Source organism: Ostrea edulis, chromosome 6 (genome assembly GCF_947568905.1).
Source record: "Ostrea edulis chromosome 6, xbOstEdul1.1, whole genome shotgun sequence".
Taxonomy (NCBI): domain Eukaryota; kingdom Metazoa; phylum Mollusca; class Bivalvia; order Ostreida; family Ostreidae; genus Ostrea; species Ostrea edulis.
The window spans coordinates 72,729,110-72,747,133 of NC_079169.1; the positions used below are offsets into that span (position 1 = coordinate 72,729,110).

Here is an 18,024-nt window from a genome sequence, read left to right on the forward strand (position 1 = left end):
CTTAATTCATCTCAAAACACCCCCCTCCCCAAATATTTATTGGAACATTTTAAAAACAGGCACAAGTGTGACAAGTATTTTTAGCCTTTACTAGTAAGGATTCTGAAAAGTGATGCTGTGGAATTTAAGTTGGGTAACTAAAAGAACATGCAATTTAGGTTAAAAATTATGTTAATCTAGAACTACAATAGTTTTTATTGGCTGCTAATGATGTAAGTAGGGGACAATCATCAAAGTAGTATGTGGTGCAAATACTTTGAGAGGGCCAAAAATCATGCTAGTGATGTAAGCAAATGTGTTGCAATGAAACTATAGGAAATTAATACTCTTTCATTTATTAAAATAAATGATAAAAACTATTGTTTCTTGCTTAATATGTGTTTGTTGTGAACATCTTTAGATGGTATGTCCCAAAATGGAGTGCAGTGTTTCATTTAGTTGACACGAAATGTACATCGCATAAATCAATTAACAAGAGGATGTTATTTGTAAAAACACACCTATGGAATATTCTCAGTGGCTCTTGATGAGAAAACATGACAACAAATTTGTGGATGTTTTTACCTCTAAATCAAATAAAATCTTTCTTTTTATCTCTGCCTAAGCCACACACCGAAATATGCCTGTGATCTTAATGAGAATTTTATTATTAAATTTTTAATGTTATTTTTGTACAAGCTATTATCAGAAAAATGGCATGCTATGAAGCCATTGTGTTTTCTGATTTAGTCTTGTAATCATTTTTGGACTTTTTTTTCCCTCAAAAGATGCATATATGCTAGGGCCATCAATCTCCATAATTGGGTTTGATGAAAGATCCTTCCCCGTATGCAAGTTTCGAGATACATCCAAGTTATTTCCCTTTAGAGAACTCTGATATACAGTAAGGTGTGGAATAATTTGTTTACGTTCGGGAGTGGGACAAATACCCATCACTGCATAAGTGAATATGCTCAGTAAGTTTTTCATATGCATTTTCATCACCCAAATTCCATTTATACACAAATTAAGTAAATGATAGGTATTCAGAGTAAAGAAATACATGGCATTCTTATTATATCAACGTTATCTCGTTACTCATATGTATCATATTCAGGATATTACTTGCAAATAGTTTTTATGTTTCCACTTTAATAAAACATTTCTTTCAATAGTATTTTGTATTTCTTACATTTACTTATTTAAACAGAAGATGCTTTTAATTCCATCATCTTCCTCACTGACTATAGGAAAAGAGTACCAAATCATTTCCCATAGACCTCAATACTAACCTTTGGCCCTCTCAAAAAAACAAACAAAAAAAAACAAAAACCTTTGGCCCTCTCACTGATTAACTATATTAATTTTAAACAAATGACCACAAACATTTCAAAGTTCATTCCAAGTGTTGATAAAAAACAACAAAAAATATATAAGGTCCCATGCCTTTTATTGGTCATATTTGTACTTTTTTACAACACATAACAATCTGCAGTAAATAACACACTTCATTTTAAGCACACCCCTACCATGGTAATTTCCTTAGTCATTTCTTGATTTTGTGTGATGATTTTTCGTCCTGACAATTAATTTGAACCTCTATAATATTTCTTTCATTTCCAAATAATTTCACTCTTGATATTAGCCAATCATGCAACACCTAGACATGTATACCTCCACTCAATCTTGGGTAAACTGCATCTGAGTTACGCATGCGGGGGCTTGGTACTCTCATTCCTATAGGTCCATTCTGTCCCACTACTAAATGTACCTCATACACAGAAGAGCTCTTATCTTGAACAGTGCATATTAGAAAATAAGCAAAAGTTTTCCATTTGATAATCTAGAAATTCCCAATTCTGAGACAGCAAGTAAGATGCATTTCTCAAATGATCAACTATTGTCAAAATATAAAAAATGCAGAGTATTCTAGACAACATGATTTCATGTATTTTGATGGGGATAGGGGTTACTGGGTGAATGAGACTGAGTGAGAATTGATCTTGATATTTACCTTTTAAAAAATAAGAAAAACCTCTTTAACTGAACAAAAACTTGATTTTATGTGGATTGAAAAATTCCAATCCGAACAAAAAAATTCAGATAAATTTCCCAATGGATAAATTTCCCACTATAAGTGTAGTAACAGCCGTAAATGCTATGAAGTATTAGATATAAAGTTTACTGTTTTCTGTAATTCATGTACTAGCCATCTATAGTTATCCCTTGTTATTCATTGTGAAAGGGGAAGGAGTAACAGGACTGTCCATATGTGAGAGTGTGTGTAAGACAGAGCTTGTAGACACTACCAGCCACATTTTTGCTTAATTGATTTGATACTTTACATGTAGCTTTGTTATCAAGAGAGGAAGAACCATATTGATTCTGGGATTCAAAGGTCAAGGTCACTCTGGGACTTCATAGAAGCTTATTGCGAAGGGGATGCCACACTTTGCTGAGCTCTTGTTGAATTGTTAAAATGATGAAATTAACCAGTTTTATGAAGATATAAAACACCTAAGAAAATTGTAACTCTTTAGATTCCCATATCATCTGGGTATTAATTTTTGGTGAAATCACCATTTGGCATCACTAATAAGAACATAAAATGGGAAGTGCTATGCTCTATATAAATTAGTGATACTTGAATAAAGGAGGAATTTTGATTCCATGAGGTGTCTTAAGAATTATTGTGAATATTAATTACTCTGGTTTGTTAAGAAATATTTATGAAATACATGCATGTTTAATGACATGTTGGTATTTGGAATTTTCTAATTCTAGAAATAAAATAGCAAATTTTGTGAAAGTTAACAAATAAACACATCCTAAAAAAGACCCCAAATTCTGGGATTTAAACTCACGATCATAAGGCCACTCATTTAACAAACTAGGCAACAATATTTTATGAACCAGGAATATTGTCTGATATTTTTTTATGTATTTGTGTCATATTTCCTTTCAAATAAATGTGACCTATCCTTAATATGATATTTTTTCAATGCAGACTGCCAGAAGGGTTCACTCAGCTGAGAAATCTCACACATTTGGGACTCAATGATATCTCACTCATGCGGCTTCCACCAGATATTGGAAGGTATAGAAATCTTTGAAAGATAATCAGTCTTATATGAAATATTACAGGGTTTGTGTGAGAAGGGGAAAATAGGTATGTGGTATAACAGAGTTTATAATGGTTCAAAGAGAACTCGAATCAGGAAATATAATAGCAATTTCATGTCAACTTGAGTCCAATCTTACGACTATCTGGTGAGAATCCCCCAAGTCTCATTATGATGAATTTGTTTTGGTTAAACTGTAAAATTATTGGACTACCATGATGCATTGGCATACAAAGTAAATGTCATTTGTTATACGTGTATATATGTTTGGTGGTCTTCGTTGGGGTTTATTTGATTTCATGGGTTTGAAAAAAGCCATAGTCTTCAGACTTGGCAATTTTCAGCTCTTCAGAGTTCATTCCTTCCATGACCAATAAACTTGAAGTCACAAGTCATTATTTTGCATTTAAAAGATTTGTTTGATTTTTGTCTCTTGATTCTTTTCCTTTCAAAGCAGCAATGAAAATTCAAAGAAATAATTATTGTTAATTAAGGAAGTTTATGGTGTTTTTCTTAAATACATGTAATATAGTTTTTAAAGCAAGCTCTTCTTTTATGCATTCTTTGCAAGTACAGAATGTTTGAATGTGATCATGATATGAGTATTTCATTTTGAGTTTACAATCAGATTATATATATATATAAGATCTTGGAGCTAATTTTTGCCATACATGTATTTGATATCAAAGAAATGTGATATTAGCGTTTTGAATCACAAATATGCAAAACTACATAGACTAATGCAGTATCTATTTGTCCCACAGCCTGACGAATCTGGTGTCGTTGGAGTTACGCGAGAACATGATTCAGTTCTTACCACAGTCCATGTCCTTCCTGGTGAAACTGGAGATACTGGACCTAGGCAGTAACAATATTAAGGAATTGGTGGGTGACACAGTCCTAGTTTTACTGTAGAACATATTGATTCATTAAAGCATACAGTAAAATTTATTTAGAGATTTGAAATTATTGTTTCTATCCAGGACCATAGGTTTTAAAAAGGAAGGTTCTTTCCATTCAGCAGAAATGTCAGCTCTTTGAGCAGAAAATATTGATAGATTTTGTTTATTGAAGTTAATTGACGTAGGTTTGGTGATATGAAAGTTATAATTGGTTAATATTAATCAAAGGACCAGGAAGACAAGCCCTTTCAATATGGTGAAATTTCCACTCAGTCATACAATTCAGCAAAATGAAAAGTATCAAGATGAACCTATCAAAGCAGTTTTGTTATCAGATATTGATTCAACAAAACAAAATGAGGAGACAACTTTTAACAGTGGAGCGATTACTAGGCGTAATCATGGGTTCTTATGGGGACAGCAATTAAGTGACAGTTGACATGCCCATCACTGGAGCCAGCACAGCTATTTGTCTAAGGATAATTACTGATTATTTATGGCATAAACACACACTAAAAAATCTTTAAAAACCTTGCCAGATTTGAAGGAAAACAAGTGTCCTATTCATTGTTTAGGTAATTACAATTTGAAAGTTTCTTTCACAATGTAGAATATTATATCTTTTCTGTTTACTTTTAGCCCGAAATAATAGGAAGTCTCCCTAGCCTGCAAGAACTTTGGTTAGACTGTAACGAATTGCAAGACTTACCCCCTGTAAGTAATTTTATTTCCATTAAGTTAATAATGATAAAGTAAAAATTTTTGCTATTATTATGCTATTTATCTGTATTGGAGCTTTTTCAAGTATTATTCTCTGTTACTCAATTCACAAGGTGATATTTAAGGTTAACTGGTCAATAAATTTTGTTGAAAGCCCTATTGAAAAGTGATAAAATTGTATGAAAAAATAATGGAGAAATGCTAAACTTGGTGTATTTCATTTGCAAGCCTGCAGAATCCCAATTTAGATGAACCCTCTTTTGTTAAAGAATTTTAACGTAAAATAACATTTTAAGATAGCATGCACTTACTTGCCTTTCCATTGGAATCAGGAAATAGGCAATTTAAAGAAGCTGACACAAATAGATGTTTCTGAGAACCAACTTACCTTCATCCCAGAAGAAATCTGTGGACTCCAGAACCTAACAGATCTGTGTCTCTCACAAAATGACCTAGAAGACCTCCCTGAAGGAATAGGTGAGTTGTGATAATAGCAGGATAATATTTATGTAGGCCATGTCTGTCATTGGCATAATCCAAATTTTCTCATCATTCTCTGTAATACTTCTTGTGTCATGAATTATATTTCTTTTTTGTGTCTGCTTTGCTGTTTATCAACTAACCATATTTTCTTAACTTCAGGGTCTCTGCAGAAACTCTCCATATTAAAGCTTGACCAGAACAAGCTGGGTATCCTGACACCAGAGATAGGAAAGTAAGTATATTTACTTTCATTTTGGAAACTTACTTGGATTTCATGGGGAATGAATCTCTCATTAGTCCCCTACCACTTTGTAAAAGCAAAGGGTACTATAGGTTTCGTCTCTATTTGTCTGCCCCTCTTTCTGTCGGTAGTCTGTGCCATTGCTTTTCCAGACTTTTTTCTGTTATGTTTGTGAAGATACATTTGAAACTTGCAATGTAGTTCAGAGTGGTAAATTACAGATCAAGTTCGAACATTAGATGGGCAGGTGTGGAAGAAATTGATTTTTAAACTGTTACGTTTTTATATTCATTGGGATTGGGATCATGTTTCGATGGAAAGGTTGTAAAAATATCTGGGTATTGGTAGTTGACGAAACTCAGTCACTGATTGTGTAGATAATCACTTCATTAACATTTCAAGGTCATTAATCACAAAAGGAAAAAAATCACTGAAAATTTATATCCCTGGGCCCAAATTGGAATAAACTTATATCAAATCTGTTAATCACGCGTGTATATTTTTGTGTAGTAGATGACCGAAGTCTAATCAGTCCGCAGTACTCGAGTTACTGCAGTCTGACTGAAATCGCAGGTATTCAAAATTCGCCTTCGAATAAGTGATAGGAAGTAGTATTACAAACAGGGTTCAGTAGTCCTTTATAAGTAATTAATATGCAGATATGCATGTTATATCGGTGTGTTGTTAAATTGTGTTCCATATGCACGATTATTTCCCCCACATATATTTGCAAAAACAGTGACCCAGATATGGTGCTTTTTGAAGTGCATCAAACCTAAGCAAATGGTATGTTGCACGATGAAGGAGTACCAAATTTTCTTGGTTGTTTTCATAATTATGGATATCAAAACCAGATTTACTATGACGTTTAGGATATATGCTACATATTTATGAATTGAATTATCAGAGTTCTGAATAAGAAAGACTATTTCATCCCTGATAAAAACGAATGTGTCAATTGCATGAAAAACAAAACCAAACTAATATTTGATACTGGTAAACATGGTGACTTGTTAACCGAGTTGCGTAGCAATTCTCGTCTTTTAAATTGGGGAAGAATGGACGTCCAGTCGGGCGGGTGGGTGGCGTCCACAATTAGCTGTCCGGTCTCTAACTTTCATACTTTTTGGTGCATCTTTGTGAGACTTACATAACATGATCACATCCAAAAGAGGAAGGTTCCTATTTATTTTGAGGTCCAAAGGTCAAGGTCACTTTGTCACTAAATGCCATAGATTTGAGCTTTTCCGGTCTCTAACTTTCATACTACCAGGGGCATCTTTGTGAAACTTACATAAGATGATCACATCCAAAAGAGTAGGAACCTTCACATAAGATGATCACATCCAAAAGAGGAAGGTTCCTATTTATTTTGAGGTCAAAAGGTCAAAAGTCAAGGTCACTTTGTCCCTAAATGCCATAGATTTGAGCTTGTCTGGTCTCTAACTTTCATACTACTTGGTGTGTCTTTGTTGTTGGACTTGCATATTTTGATCACATCCAAAAGAGGAAGGTTCCTAAATATTTTGAGGTCAAAAAGTTAAAGGTCAAGGTCTCTTTTCCACTATATACTGTAGATTTGAGCTTGCCTCTAACTTTTATACATGTACTTGCTGATGCATGTTTATCAGACTTCAAATCCTGATGACATTCAAGATTCATGTTGCTTTTGAAATCCAAAGGTCAAGGTCATTATCACACTAAATACTTATTGCGGCCATTCAAAGCTTCATACTTATAAACTATATTAAATACGTGCATTGTTTTACTTCGTGAATGTAAGCATGCATAATTTTCCAAACTGCAACTTGGGCATATGCATCTTTGATGCATTTTAGCGATTTTTACTAATGTTTTAGGTCACAGTTCAAGGTCAAACAGCTTTAAATGTACGTTTCTCGAGTATACATTTATCAATTAATGGGGGTGACAGTAGGGAATATGTATTGCTTTTGCAATACTTGTTTTTGAATGAGGCTATCATTTTCTAACACTTTAATGATTGGTTGTGCAGGGTTCGAAATTAACTCATGTCCGTAAGTCCGAGACTAGTAAAAAACGTGTCGGACTAGTGAACTCTCTATAGCACTAGTCCGTACGGACTAGTGAAAATCCAGAAATCAATCTTGAATTGGTAAAGATTTTTAGCAAGATTTGTCTGAGTCTCTTAGATGTTTGAACTTATGGTTGATTACCTGCATGGTCAAGTGTTTGCATGACAATGACAGCCTGATCTTCCTAACACATGGAGTGTGTTCGAGACCGCCGTTCTTCGAACGTGCACAAATTGTCAAATTCCTGCCGATTCCAGATGCCGAGTACACATCACGAGAACGTGTTCTAGGTGCAAGAATTGCAAGTAGTGTGGTCTGAGAACATGCACGTTTGTTTCTCGACATTCGTGACTCTTAACACAGTAGTTCATAACACTATAGCTTATGACTTGGTCAATCGAGTGAATTTTTTTTACTTTATTGATAAAATTTCGAACTCCTGTGACTCTAAGATCTGAGCACCAAAACAACAGGAACGTTGATCTCGAACGCACTTATGGACATTTATAAAAGGATTAACTCGGAGGTTAATATTGTATGCTTCTGAAGATCTTGAATGCGAAATAAAATATGGTGGTCTTTTTTTCTTCTGTAGGTGTCAGAAATTGAATTGTTTGCAACTGTGATGTGTTTGATTTGATTAAATACTATTGAATAAAATGAAGATCATTTTATTATATACTGGACGGACTAGTGAAATGTTTTGCTGACTAGTGAACATCAACAGTTACTAGTCCGTACAGACTAGTGCTTGAAAAAGTTAATTTCGAACCCTGGTTGTGTACTATTGGAACTAAATATGCTACTTTTTTTTTATTTCAGCTGTGAGAGCTTAACAGAATTGATACTTACAGAAAATTATTTAGAAGTAAGTTATTTGGTGAACTCCAAAAATCTTGGGGGAGAGGGCTAATTCTCATTTTATTGTAAAAAGGCATTGACACAATTATAGTTAACAAAAGTTAATTGACAGCATGAAGTACAAGTCTGATGTGTGTAAAACATAGCAAAGCTGTACTTGAGACATCTGAACTTTTGACTTTCAACACAATGCATGAGCCCTGTGTATGTTTACATGTTAGGTGACTCAGCTATCAACATGATGCCAAACTTCATAGCTTTGGTGAAGAAGATTTACAATGAAAATTTTCAGTTATTTTTCTTTGTACATGAACCCTAAATTGATTTATCAGTTATGTATGTTGAATGTTTTGGCATACTGTTTAGAAATACCTATGCACAGGGTTTCTTGGCTGTTGACAATCATCCTATGAAATGCACACGCATTCGTCTCATTCTAGATATTAAAAAAAAATTGATTTGGGAGGGGTCAGGTTTTGTGTAAATATTAAGTGCATCATGTGTTAGAAATATTTTTAATCCACTTTTTTATGCAAGATCTTCATTTCTATGGTAAAAAATTCTCTCCTTGCCCTTAACTGTGCTGATACATGGCAGTCTCCAGTGAATGCCATCATTATGTGATTGACTTATTTTATAGGATTTGCCATCAACAATAGGAAGATTGAGAATTTTATCCAACCTGAACGTAGACAGGAATCAGTTGAAGGAGATTCCTGTAGAGGTAGGTCATTCAAACGTTTGAAAAACAGTCAGTGTATATACATTCAGACAGTATTTAAAGCGAATGTAATGTTTTTCAAAAATCGCCATCTCTACCATGTAACAGAATTTCTCGCATAATTACCAGTGTAAGACAGCATGTTTCCGTGTAAGTGTTCTCTATCTTACACTGCTGCAACATAATTGATTATGACTTCATATATTTTCTATGATCTTTAAATTTCAATTTGATATAACTTTCTGGGGGACAGTCTTGAGTTTTTAAGTTTACACTTTAATAGTATTAATCATTTTCGAATATGCTCTTTCCGTCTGTCTAATTCAAGTTCAAATGAGGACTTGAATAATTTTGATTTTTTTCAAAGCTGCTACATTAATGCACTAGACTGGGTAAAATGTGAGAAAAATAATCCTTCATTATTTATTAGTGTAGGATATGGAATTTACACATCTGGAACTAGATTCGCAGTCTAGGATGTTGCAAAGACTGCATATCTTGTTCTTTTGGTGGAATTTCCCAATCCTACAATCATACTAATGAAGGATTCTTATAATCTTACCGACTTGTCAAGTTTCATGTGTTTCACATGCATGTACATTATAGGATTAAACATTCTTTTTGAAGTATTTATCGATGTGTAAACTCCGGACATTTTACTCACAAACTGAATAAAAGTGCGAAGCACTTTTATGTTAAGTTTGTGAGTAAAATGTCCGGAGTTTACACATCGATAAATTCTTCAAAAAGAATGTTTGATTCTTATAATTCCAATTCATTCACTCTATTAACAATTGCAAAAATTTGAATAGTTTCCCCGCACTATGTTATTTGTTTTCAGGCGTGTATGAATACATCGCGTTTTTGGATTTATTGATGTATAAACTCTTGTTCAGCTTTATTTTTGTCCAATCAAAACAATTGTAATAAATAACATTGGAATTATGTAGCAATAACTATTTTGGATACATTTGAAAATGAGCTTTATTATATCATCTGTGTGTAGATTTAGATATTGTCAAAATCAGAAAATTCCACAAAATTATTTTTTGTCCTATAGATATGTCTTTGAATTAAAATTAAAAATTGTTGATGTGCTCAGATTGGACATTGTTGCCGACTGAATGTGCTGTCGCTGCGAGATAACAGACTACTTAGGCTTCCACAGGAGCTAGGGAACCTGAAGGAACTCCATGTACTGGATGTGTCAGGCAATAAGTAAGAAAGGTTCAGCATGTGTCGTCTGTTGTACAGATAGAACTTACAGCTAAATGAGTTTGACTGAAAATGGAAAAGCATTTTCTAGTGTAGCACCGACAGTGACTTAAAAAATTTACAGGTCAAATTTATAAGGATTTCAGTTATTTATCAACTTTCTAGCATCAGTTTGTAGGATATTACACATGCAATGTATTTTGTATAAAAAAAATTCTTGTCGTTCTTAGGCTTGAGTACCTTCCAATTACAATCACCAATCTGCATTTGAAAGCGTTGTGGCTTTCTGAGAATCAGGCTAAACCTATGTTAAAGTTTCAGACAGATTTCGATGAGAGGACCGGGCAACACGTTCTGACTTGTTTTCTGTTGCCTCAGCAAGGCTTCCATACAGAAAGTATGGGTAAGTTTTCTTGTGGAATTATATGCAGATTTTCCATTCAGTTTGGTGTAGTGCCTTGAATATATGTTTAGTGAAAACAGTTCAAAGAAACCTCTCCTGGAAAGAGTTTTGTCAACCTTTATGGCATAAATTTTCTCCTGATTGCATGGTAGCAATTTTCTAGTCTGAACTTTTGCCACCTTTTTCTTTTGTTTTTGTTTTTAAAACAAAGCACCCAGTCACTGGAAAGTGAATTTCCTGAGTGAAAAATTTTGATGGAAATTTTTTTTAGAGATGTGAATTTTAAGTAGTAGGACTCAAGAAATTAAGGATATGCATGTACCACCCACCTATTGATGTGGGATTTTTGTTGTAGAAAACCTTCTGAAGGGCAGCATAGCTACAGACCGAGACAGCCGCCTGAGCTACAATGTTGATAGAGGTCTGTGTGCTTGGCTCCTCTCGCTGATGGCTTGCTATCTTTGTCATCATCTGCCATGGCTTTTACTCTCCTCAGCTTACTCTTTTCAGTGTAGAAAAAAATTATCAGATTGAGAAAATTGACAATGCATTTCTTTTGTTAGTGTATATCATCTAGTAGGGAATGGTTTTGGATCAGAGAGGATTTTGTTTTAATAAAAAAAAAAATAAAAAAAAAAAAAAAGGAGAAAAAACATTTTGTGTTTTGTTTAGTTATCTCAGTGTCCCCATGATAATAGAAAGTACAGCAACTGATGAATAATGTGGTATCACTTTATTCTTAATTTCTGACCAAACTGTTATTTCAATTTTCTTCTTCACAGCCATTAATTGTCATATGCTTGTGTGTCATTTGCTGCATAGTTCACTGTTGTTTTGTCTAAATTCATGTAGTTCCTCAATTTGTGTTATCTAACATGCATGATAATTCTAAAACAGCAAATGTCTAAATACAGTGTTATTTGAATGTAACATTCTCTCTAGCTTATAATGGTACCATTTCTTTGAAACGTGCACAATCTCACAGCTTCAAAGACTTCAAACTTACTGATCTGCCTCTCTTAATACATGAAATACTTTTTAACATGTGCACGTGGCTTGTAAATTTGGGATGCGGTTTGATTTGCTTCATGCTTGACCTGTTTTACAGAGAATGTGTTAAATGGCAGTACAACCACTGATCAGGACAGCCACCTGAACTGTAAGTTAGACAGAGGTTAGTAAAACTACATGGGAAATGATAAACTCCATTTGAAGTCTAGTTAAAGGACAAAAACTAGGAAAGGACTCCACTGTCATGGATAATCGCTGTTTAAAAGGGAACCTAGCTCACAAAACTGTACAGTATATGCTTAATTCAGACGCTGGAAGAGGGAATTACAAGGAAAGAGTTAAAAAAAAAAAAATGTTTTACGTGCATCTTGGCATGAAATTGCTCCTTATGACAAGAAAATTGTTTGGAAAAGTTGCAGGCCATTTTTTCATCTGGGGTTCATGTGTATATGTAATAAGTTGATGACAGTCATTACACATGCCAATTTTCTTTAACATCTCTTTCATGGTATAAGGTATATACACTGTACATGAACATGTTACAACTAATCATTTTCAGCAACTTAGTATGCATAACAAATAGGATAGTAGTCACTAACACTCAATATTACCTGATATTTTGTTCTGGTATAAAGGCATTAAAATGTATAATGACCTGTACACTTGGCTTAGCACAAAGTTAATCTACATGACACTGTATATATATAATATTTATTTTGTTATTTGTGAAATTCTGTCACTGTGCATTTCGTGCTTTGTCATTTTATGTGCTTTGGAAAAAGTAGCTATAGTAATGCATTGTAATGAACCATAAATAATTGCCTTGGTCATTTTTGTTACTTCTGATACTGTAGATTCCTGATTTTACGCGAGTACTTAATATCGCTAAATGACTCATTTACATCAGATCACAAGAACATAGATTCACTATTACTCTGTTGATCAAGAGTTTTACATGTATTTTAGTGATATTAAAGTAAAAGCGAGTAATTTTAATTCACGAGTGATGCTTCACACGAAATTACGTGATAATAAATTCCTCGCATATATTTAAGAATTTACAGTATTTCATTGCATTTTCCTCTGGATTCTTTTGGAGAACTTTGACAAGAAATTTCAATGTTTATGGAAAGTACTGCTTATAGACAGAAAACCACAGTAAATAATTGAGTTTTACAATATTCAGGCAGTACATTACTGACGTCTTCTGTGATACTTCAGATGTACCAGAGTAGATAATTGAGTTTTACAATATTCAGGCAGTACATTACTGACGTCTTCTATGATACTTCAGATGTACCAGAGTAGATAATTGAGTTTTACAATATTCAGGCAGTACATTACTGACGTCTTCTGTGATTGTGATTTTTTGATACTTCAGATGTACCAGACTACAGCATTGCGGATTCGGATGAACCCATAAAACAAAGAGACAGTGTCATCACGTGGAATGTGCCAGCTGAGTCGGACAGTGATGGAGAGGGAGATGGGGTGAGTTCTCAGTATGCTTCACCATGCTTTGTGTGTGTCAGCATTAACATGTCTACACATTCACCAGTTGTCTAGATTTTGTCTGACCTCTTGTATCTTCACAAAAAACATTCTACATTTCATCATTTTAACAGTTTTATGAATTTATTCTTTGTATGTTCTGTGTTTTTGTGGTAAATTTGTTATATATATATATAGAAGTGGATAGGTCATTAAACTTTGTAGGGGTCATTGCATGTATGCTGTTCAGTCACCTATAGTAATTATGAATTATATTTGTTTCAATCTTATATAGCACTGTTTTTTCTGTATTCCAAAGGTAACAATTTTGTTGAGCTTTTTTTCATGAAAGTTTTCTTTAATTAATTTTCTGATATCTTCAGCTAAATATCTTTATTCCCTTTTAAGGTCAAAAGATCAGGGAGCATATTGTTTTTGACCTGTCTGTTGTTTTGATAGCTGTCCACAATCTTAGTAACCATACTTATAACTATTTAGCCACTCTTGTTTGGTGAAATGGAATGACTAGGCAAGATACAGTCGAACCCCATTGTGTCGAAGTTCACAGGACTGGCCGAAAACTTTGACACATCTGAGGTTCGATTTAACTGAATTAATGATGTCATTATCTACTGGTGAACCAGGTGATATAATTATAAATCTACTCGAGGGAATTTTCCTATTCATAATTACCTTCTTTGAAACATGTTTATGTTTAAGTTATTGATAAATAAAATTTTTTGCTGATAAATAAAAATTAATCAGTTGGGCGAAAGTGACATTTAATAAACATTCTATAAAAACAAATGTGTTGTTAACTTACATATACATTTTTGTAAATAAAAAATAACAATTGACTTTGTAAACACTATAAATACTTAAAAAAAAAACCCACATTTTTTTTTTCAATTTGTCCAAAATATGTGACACTTGAATACACCCAAGCTATAGATGTTGAAATGGAGCGGGGACCATTGTTTCATGTCACAGGCAATATTCGTTTACATGATATGATGACCTTCAGTGAATAAGTGATGGGTTGTTGCACATCATTCTCTCTTCGGGCCGTTTGGATTTAATGAGTGATCATTTTTATTGTTATTTTTAGAAATATCTTGTTTTAATACACACGATGATAAAAATAATAATAATAAAGAATTTTTTCCTCGCAATATATTTCAACTTCCAGAATTTTTTTTAAAACATTGAACATTGATCTCAACTTCAACTCATCCATGTATGTTTATTTTATAAAGTACATTGCCAGGCCAAATTTTCACATCAAAATTAACCGAGTATTTTGATACAAGTGAGTTCGATTTATCAGAGATACTGTAAATATGTATAGAATAGAAAATGGGCAGAGACTGATTTCCAATTTTAACATAATGAAATCTCGAGTATTCCAGGCTACCAAGTTTGACACAATGAAGTGCAATTGTATTGACCTCATACCTAGTCAAGTGAAAAGTCAAGAGTTCACACTTTGTTGGGTCTTGTCAACCTTGCCATTGTAGGGATTGACCATGTTTTGGGACATTCATGTTTTCACAAACAAAATATGTTAAGGCCTGGATTTCTCAAAAATAAACTTAAGTCGAAACTTGGACTCAAGTCAGAGATTTTGAACACTCAAATAAAAGAAAACTCCAACATAAGTTTGAGATTATTTTTTTTAGAAATCCAAGCTTGATTGTTAGTTATGGGTTTTTGATTATTTCATATTGTACTTACAATTATGGATTGAGAATGATTTCAGATACATATAATTCATTGCTTCATTCATCACATTAACTTTCTGTATAGAGTTCTATATTCATGTTGTTTTGTGTGCTACATAGAATTTTAAGCTCTGCAAACAGACTAATATTGTCCTGATTGGTGCTATAGATTGGATCCTGTGTCACTTTCATTGTAATCATGATTTCTTGTGGCAGAACTATACAATTATAGCTACAAAAACTGTACAGTATGTGTATGAAATGTGATAGATTTGAAGTCTGCATGTATCTGTGAATTGGCTTTGAATGATTTCTTTCCTATCATTAACCATTAACACGGCCTTCATCACTGTTTCATTCTCAGAAATTTCTGCGTCAGAACACTCCCCATCCTGCTGACCTCAAGCGACGACATCCTAAGTACGTAAAGGTCAAGGCTGGTATCGATGGTCATATAATACCTCATCAGGAGAAGAAACAGGTAATTCTGATTAGATTGAAAGATAAGCAAGTCTCATAAACCTGAAAAGAAGATAAGCAAGTCTCATAAAACCTAAAAAGATAAATTTCTTGGAAAGAAACTTGTCACACTGAATATACCAAAATTTTGATTTCTGTGTTTAATAGGAAGATGGTAGTTTTGTCCCAAGAAGAGACCCCCAGTGGAATCAAGAGATTGAGATTCCTCCCCCTGAAAAGGAGGCCATGCCTCAACATCCTGCCTCAAGAACTGTCCCGGAAAAGAAAACAGTCTCTCTTATGGAGGAACCTGCCACAATCAGAAGTAAGAACTGAATTACTGCCAAAATTCTCTTATCAATCAGATATTGAAGCTGTCTTATCTATCACAGATGTCCTTCAGAGAAGATTGGTATATATGCACACTGTACATGTGTACATTTACTGTACTTTATTTTTTGTTGGATATTGGTAATATGAATACTTTGTCAATATTTTATTTATTTTGTGGAAATAATGTGAATTTACTGAAGAAAGGGATTTTCAATGAACAGTATATAGTGAATAGCAGTTACAACAAAGTTTTTGTTATGTGAATGTAATGAATGAAATGCAAGAAAAGCGATGATATTCTGTATGGATATAATGAATTATGGTTGTAATGAAACCTGTGACTGTTCCTGAAGGATTGTTACGATTGCTTTATGGTAAAGATAAAATCTTTACAGCTCCAGAACTTGAGGGTCCTCCAAGACAGGAGAACCAGCAACAGGAAGTCAGCTCGGAGGAGGAATCCCCGTCAGAAACACAACCACTGTTCAAGGAGGTGTCCATTGACCCTACCATTGTCACGTATACACCCTCTTCACCACGCGTCAATGGGCACGAGGAGTCGGACGCCTCGGACTCAGAACGACCTCCGGTAGAGGAGATTATTGTCCACACAGAGATGCCAGATTCTGATGAGGTTAGATATAATTATTTTGTTGTATGAAATACAGTAAAGATTTACAGAGCTACAGCTGTACATTATAACAGTGTATTTACAGAGTCCAAGGACAAGTTTTGAAGCTTTGAACGAAAAATGTAATCAAGAATTTACATTACAAACTATCAGAATTGATATCTATTTGTACCCTTTTCTTTCTTTTGTACATGGAAATGATTGGTTCTATTGTAGGAAGAGGAAAGAAGACGTGTTGGTTTCGATGGGACAGCTGACAGTGATGAGAAGCATACCCCCAGACTTCGTAGGAGGGACACACCTTTCTACAAGAGGGACAAACGAATTGACAGGGATAAGAGTGAAGAGGCAAAGGAGGAGGTGATGAGAATTCTAGCAGCCAAGAAGAAGCAGGAAGAGGAAAATCCTGCTTCTGAGGATGAGGATGATGATGATGATGATGAGGATGAGGAGTTAGAAGTGGTAGGTGATCTGTGGTAATGACCAAGAGACTGCACTGCATTGATAGAAAATAACTGAAGTTGCTAGGAAGTTGTAATTGACATAATGGAATTTTATATAGATTTAACGAATTGCTGTGATTATGAAGTGATTTATACAGGTCCTGAAAAGTCACCATAACTTATAGTGTAGATGTCATATAAATTTTTACATGCTGTTTACCTCACCTGAGCCAAAGGCTCTCAAGTGGGATTTTCTAGTCAAAATTTGTTTGTTGTCTATTGTCATTCACTTTTCAAATACATGTAATTGACCTCTTCTCAGAAACAGCTGAGCCAGTTTCAACCAAATGTGGTACAAAGTATCTGGATGAAGGAGATTCAAAATTGTTCAAATGAAAGTCAACACCATCTTCAAAGGGGAGATAATTATGAAAAATGGGGTATTAGATTTTTATGATATTCTCAAAAACCATTGGGCCAACTTCAACTGAACTTGGCACAAGGTATCTTTGAATGAAGGGAATTGAAGTGTTTTAAGGAAGGGCTACAACCTCTTCAAAAAGAAGGTAATTAGAATCTTTAAAAATTGGGTGTTGCAAATTAAAAATCTTGTTTTCAAGAATCATGGGACCAGTTTCAACCAAACTTGACACAGAGCATACTTAATTAAATGAAGGATTTTTTTAAGCTTGTTCAAATAAAGGGTCATGTTCGTTCTGAAAGGATAATTAGGAAATATTGAAATGATGTGGGCTTTTTTTTAAATACTGGATCAAGAATTATAAAACTTTGGCAAAAGCATTATCATATGGTGTAAATCCAAGTTTGTTCAAATAATAGACCATGAACTTAGCTTGAGGCCTCAAAGGGCAGCTTTTTCATAGAAATATGTAGAGAATGCATTTTAAAATCTTCTCTTAAACAGCAAGACTACAGCATGTCAAATAACAACGAAAGCATCCTCATTTAGATTCAGTTTAAGGAGGTCCGACACACTAACTGAAAATGTTGGGGTCTTCTTAGCAATAAACTTGTGCCTGTCACTGAAGTAATAATGCCGTGATACAACCAAACTAAAGACAGGGTATCAATGCTGGTTTTTCTTTTGAAAAAAAAAGAATTTTTCAAAATGTAGATTTTGCAAACTAGAAGATAAAAGAAGTGCAAAGGTCTCAAATGAGATTCAAACCCACTTTTACAGGCTAAGATTATCTGTCATCACCCATTTGTGGTT

At 34.0% G+C, this 18,024-nt stretch overlaps 1 protein-coding gene across 44 annotated transcripts in view; it reads left to right on the forward strand.

Moving 5' to 3' along the window:
• The window catches only part of LOC125683081 (protein scribble homolog), a 57,973-nt gene that overhangs the window by 14,003 nt on the left and 25,946 nt on the right, over window positions 1-18,024 (forward strand). For 31 of the 44 annotated variants that reach the window (XM_056140682.1, XM_056140683.1, XM_048923816.2 and 28 more), the window contains exons 4-20: window positions 2,987-3,076; window positions 3,866-3,986; window positions 4,643-4,717; window positions 5,056-5,200; window positions 5,366-5,438; window positions 8,324-8,369; window positions 9,003-9,086; window positions 10,186-10,301; window positions 10,529-10,701; window positions 11,057-11,122; window positions 11,810-11,875; window positions 13,094-13,203; window positions 13,499-13,522; window positions 15,289-15,405; window positions 15,552-15,708; window positions 16,112-16,350; window positions 16,564-16,809. In XM_056140682.1, coding sequence (XP_055996657.1) covers window positions 2,987-3,076; window positions 3,866-3,986; window positions 4,643-4,717; window positions 5,056-5,200; window positions 5,366-5,438; window positions 8,324-8,369; window positions 9,003-9,086; window positions 10,186-10,301; window positions 10,529-10,701; window positions 11,057-11,122; window positions 11,810-11,875; window positions 13,094-13,203; window positions 13,499-13,522; window positions 15,289-15,405; window positions 15,552-15,708; window positions 16,112-16,350; window positions 16,564-16,809 — 1,948 coding nt within the window. The remainder of the gene's footprint in view (window positions 1-2,986; window positions 3,077-3,865; window positions 3,987-4,642; window positions 4,718-5,055; window positions 5,201-5,365; window positions 5,439-8,323; window positions 8,370-9,002; window positions 9,087-10,185; window positions 10,302-10,528; window positions 10,702-11,056; window positions 11,123-11,809; window positions 11,876-13,093; window positions 13,204-13,498; window positions 13,523-15,288; window positions 15,406-15,551; window positions 15,709-16,111; window positions 16,351-16,563; window positions 16,810-18,024) is intronic. The other 13 variants (XM_056140684.1, XM_056140712.1, XM_056140685.1 and 10 more) reach the window with 6 other exon arrangements.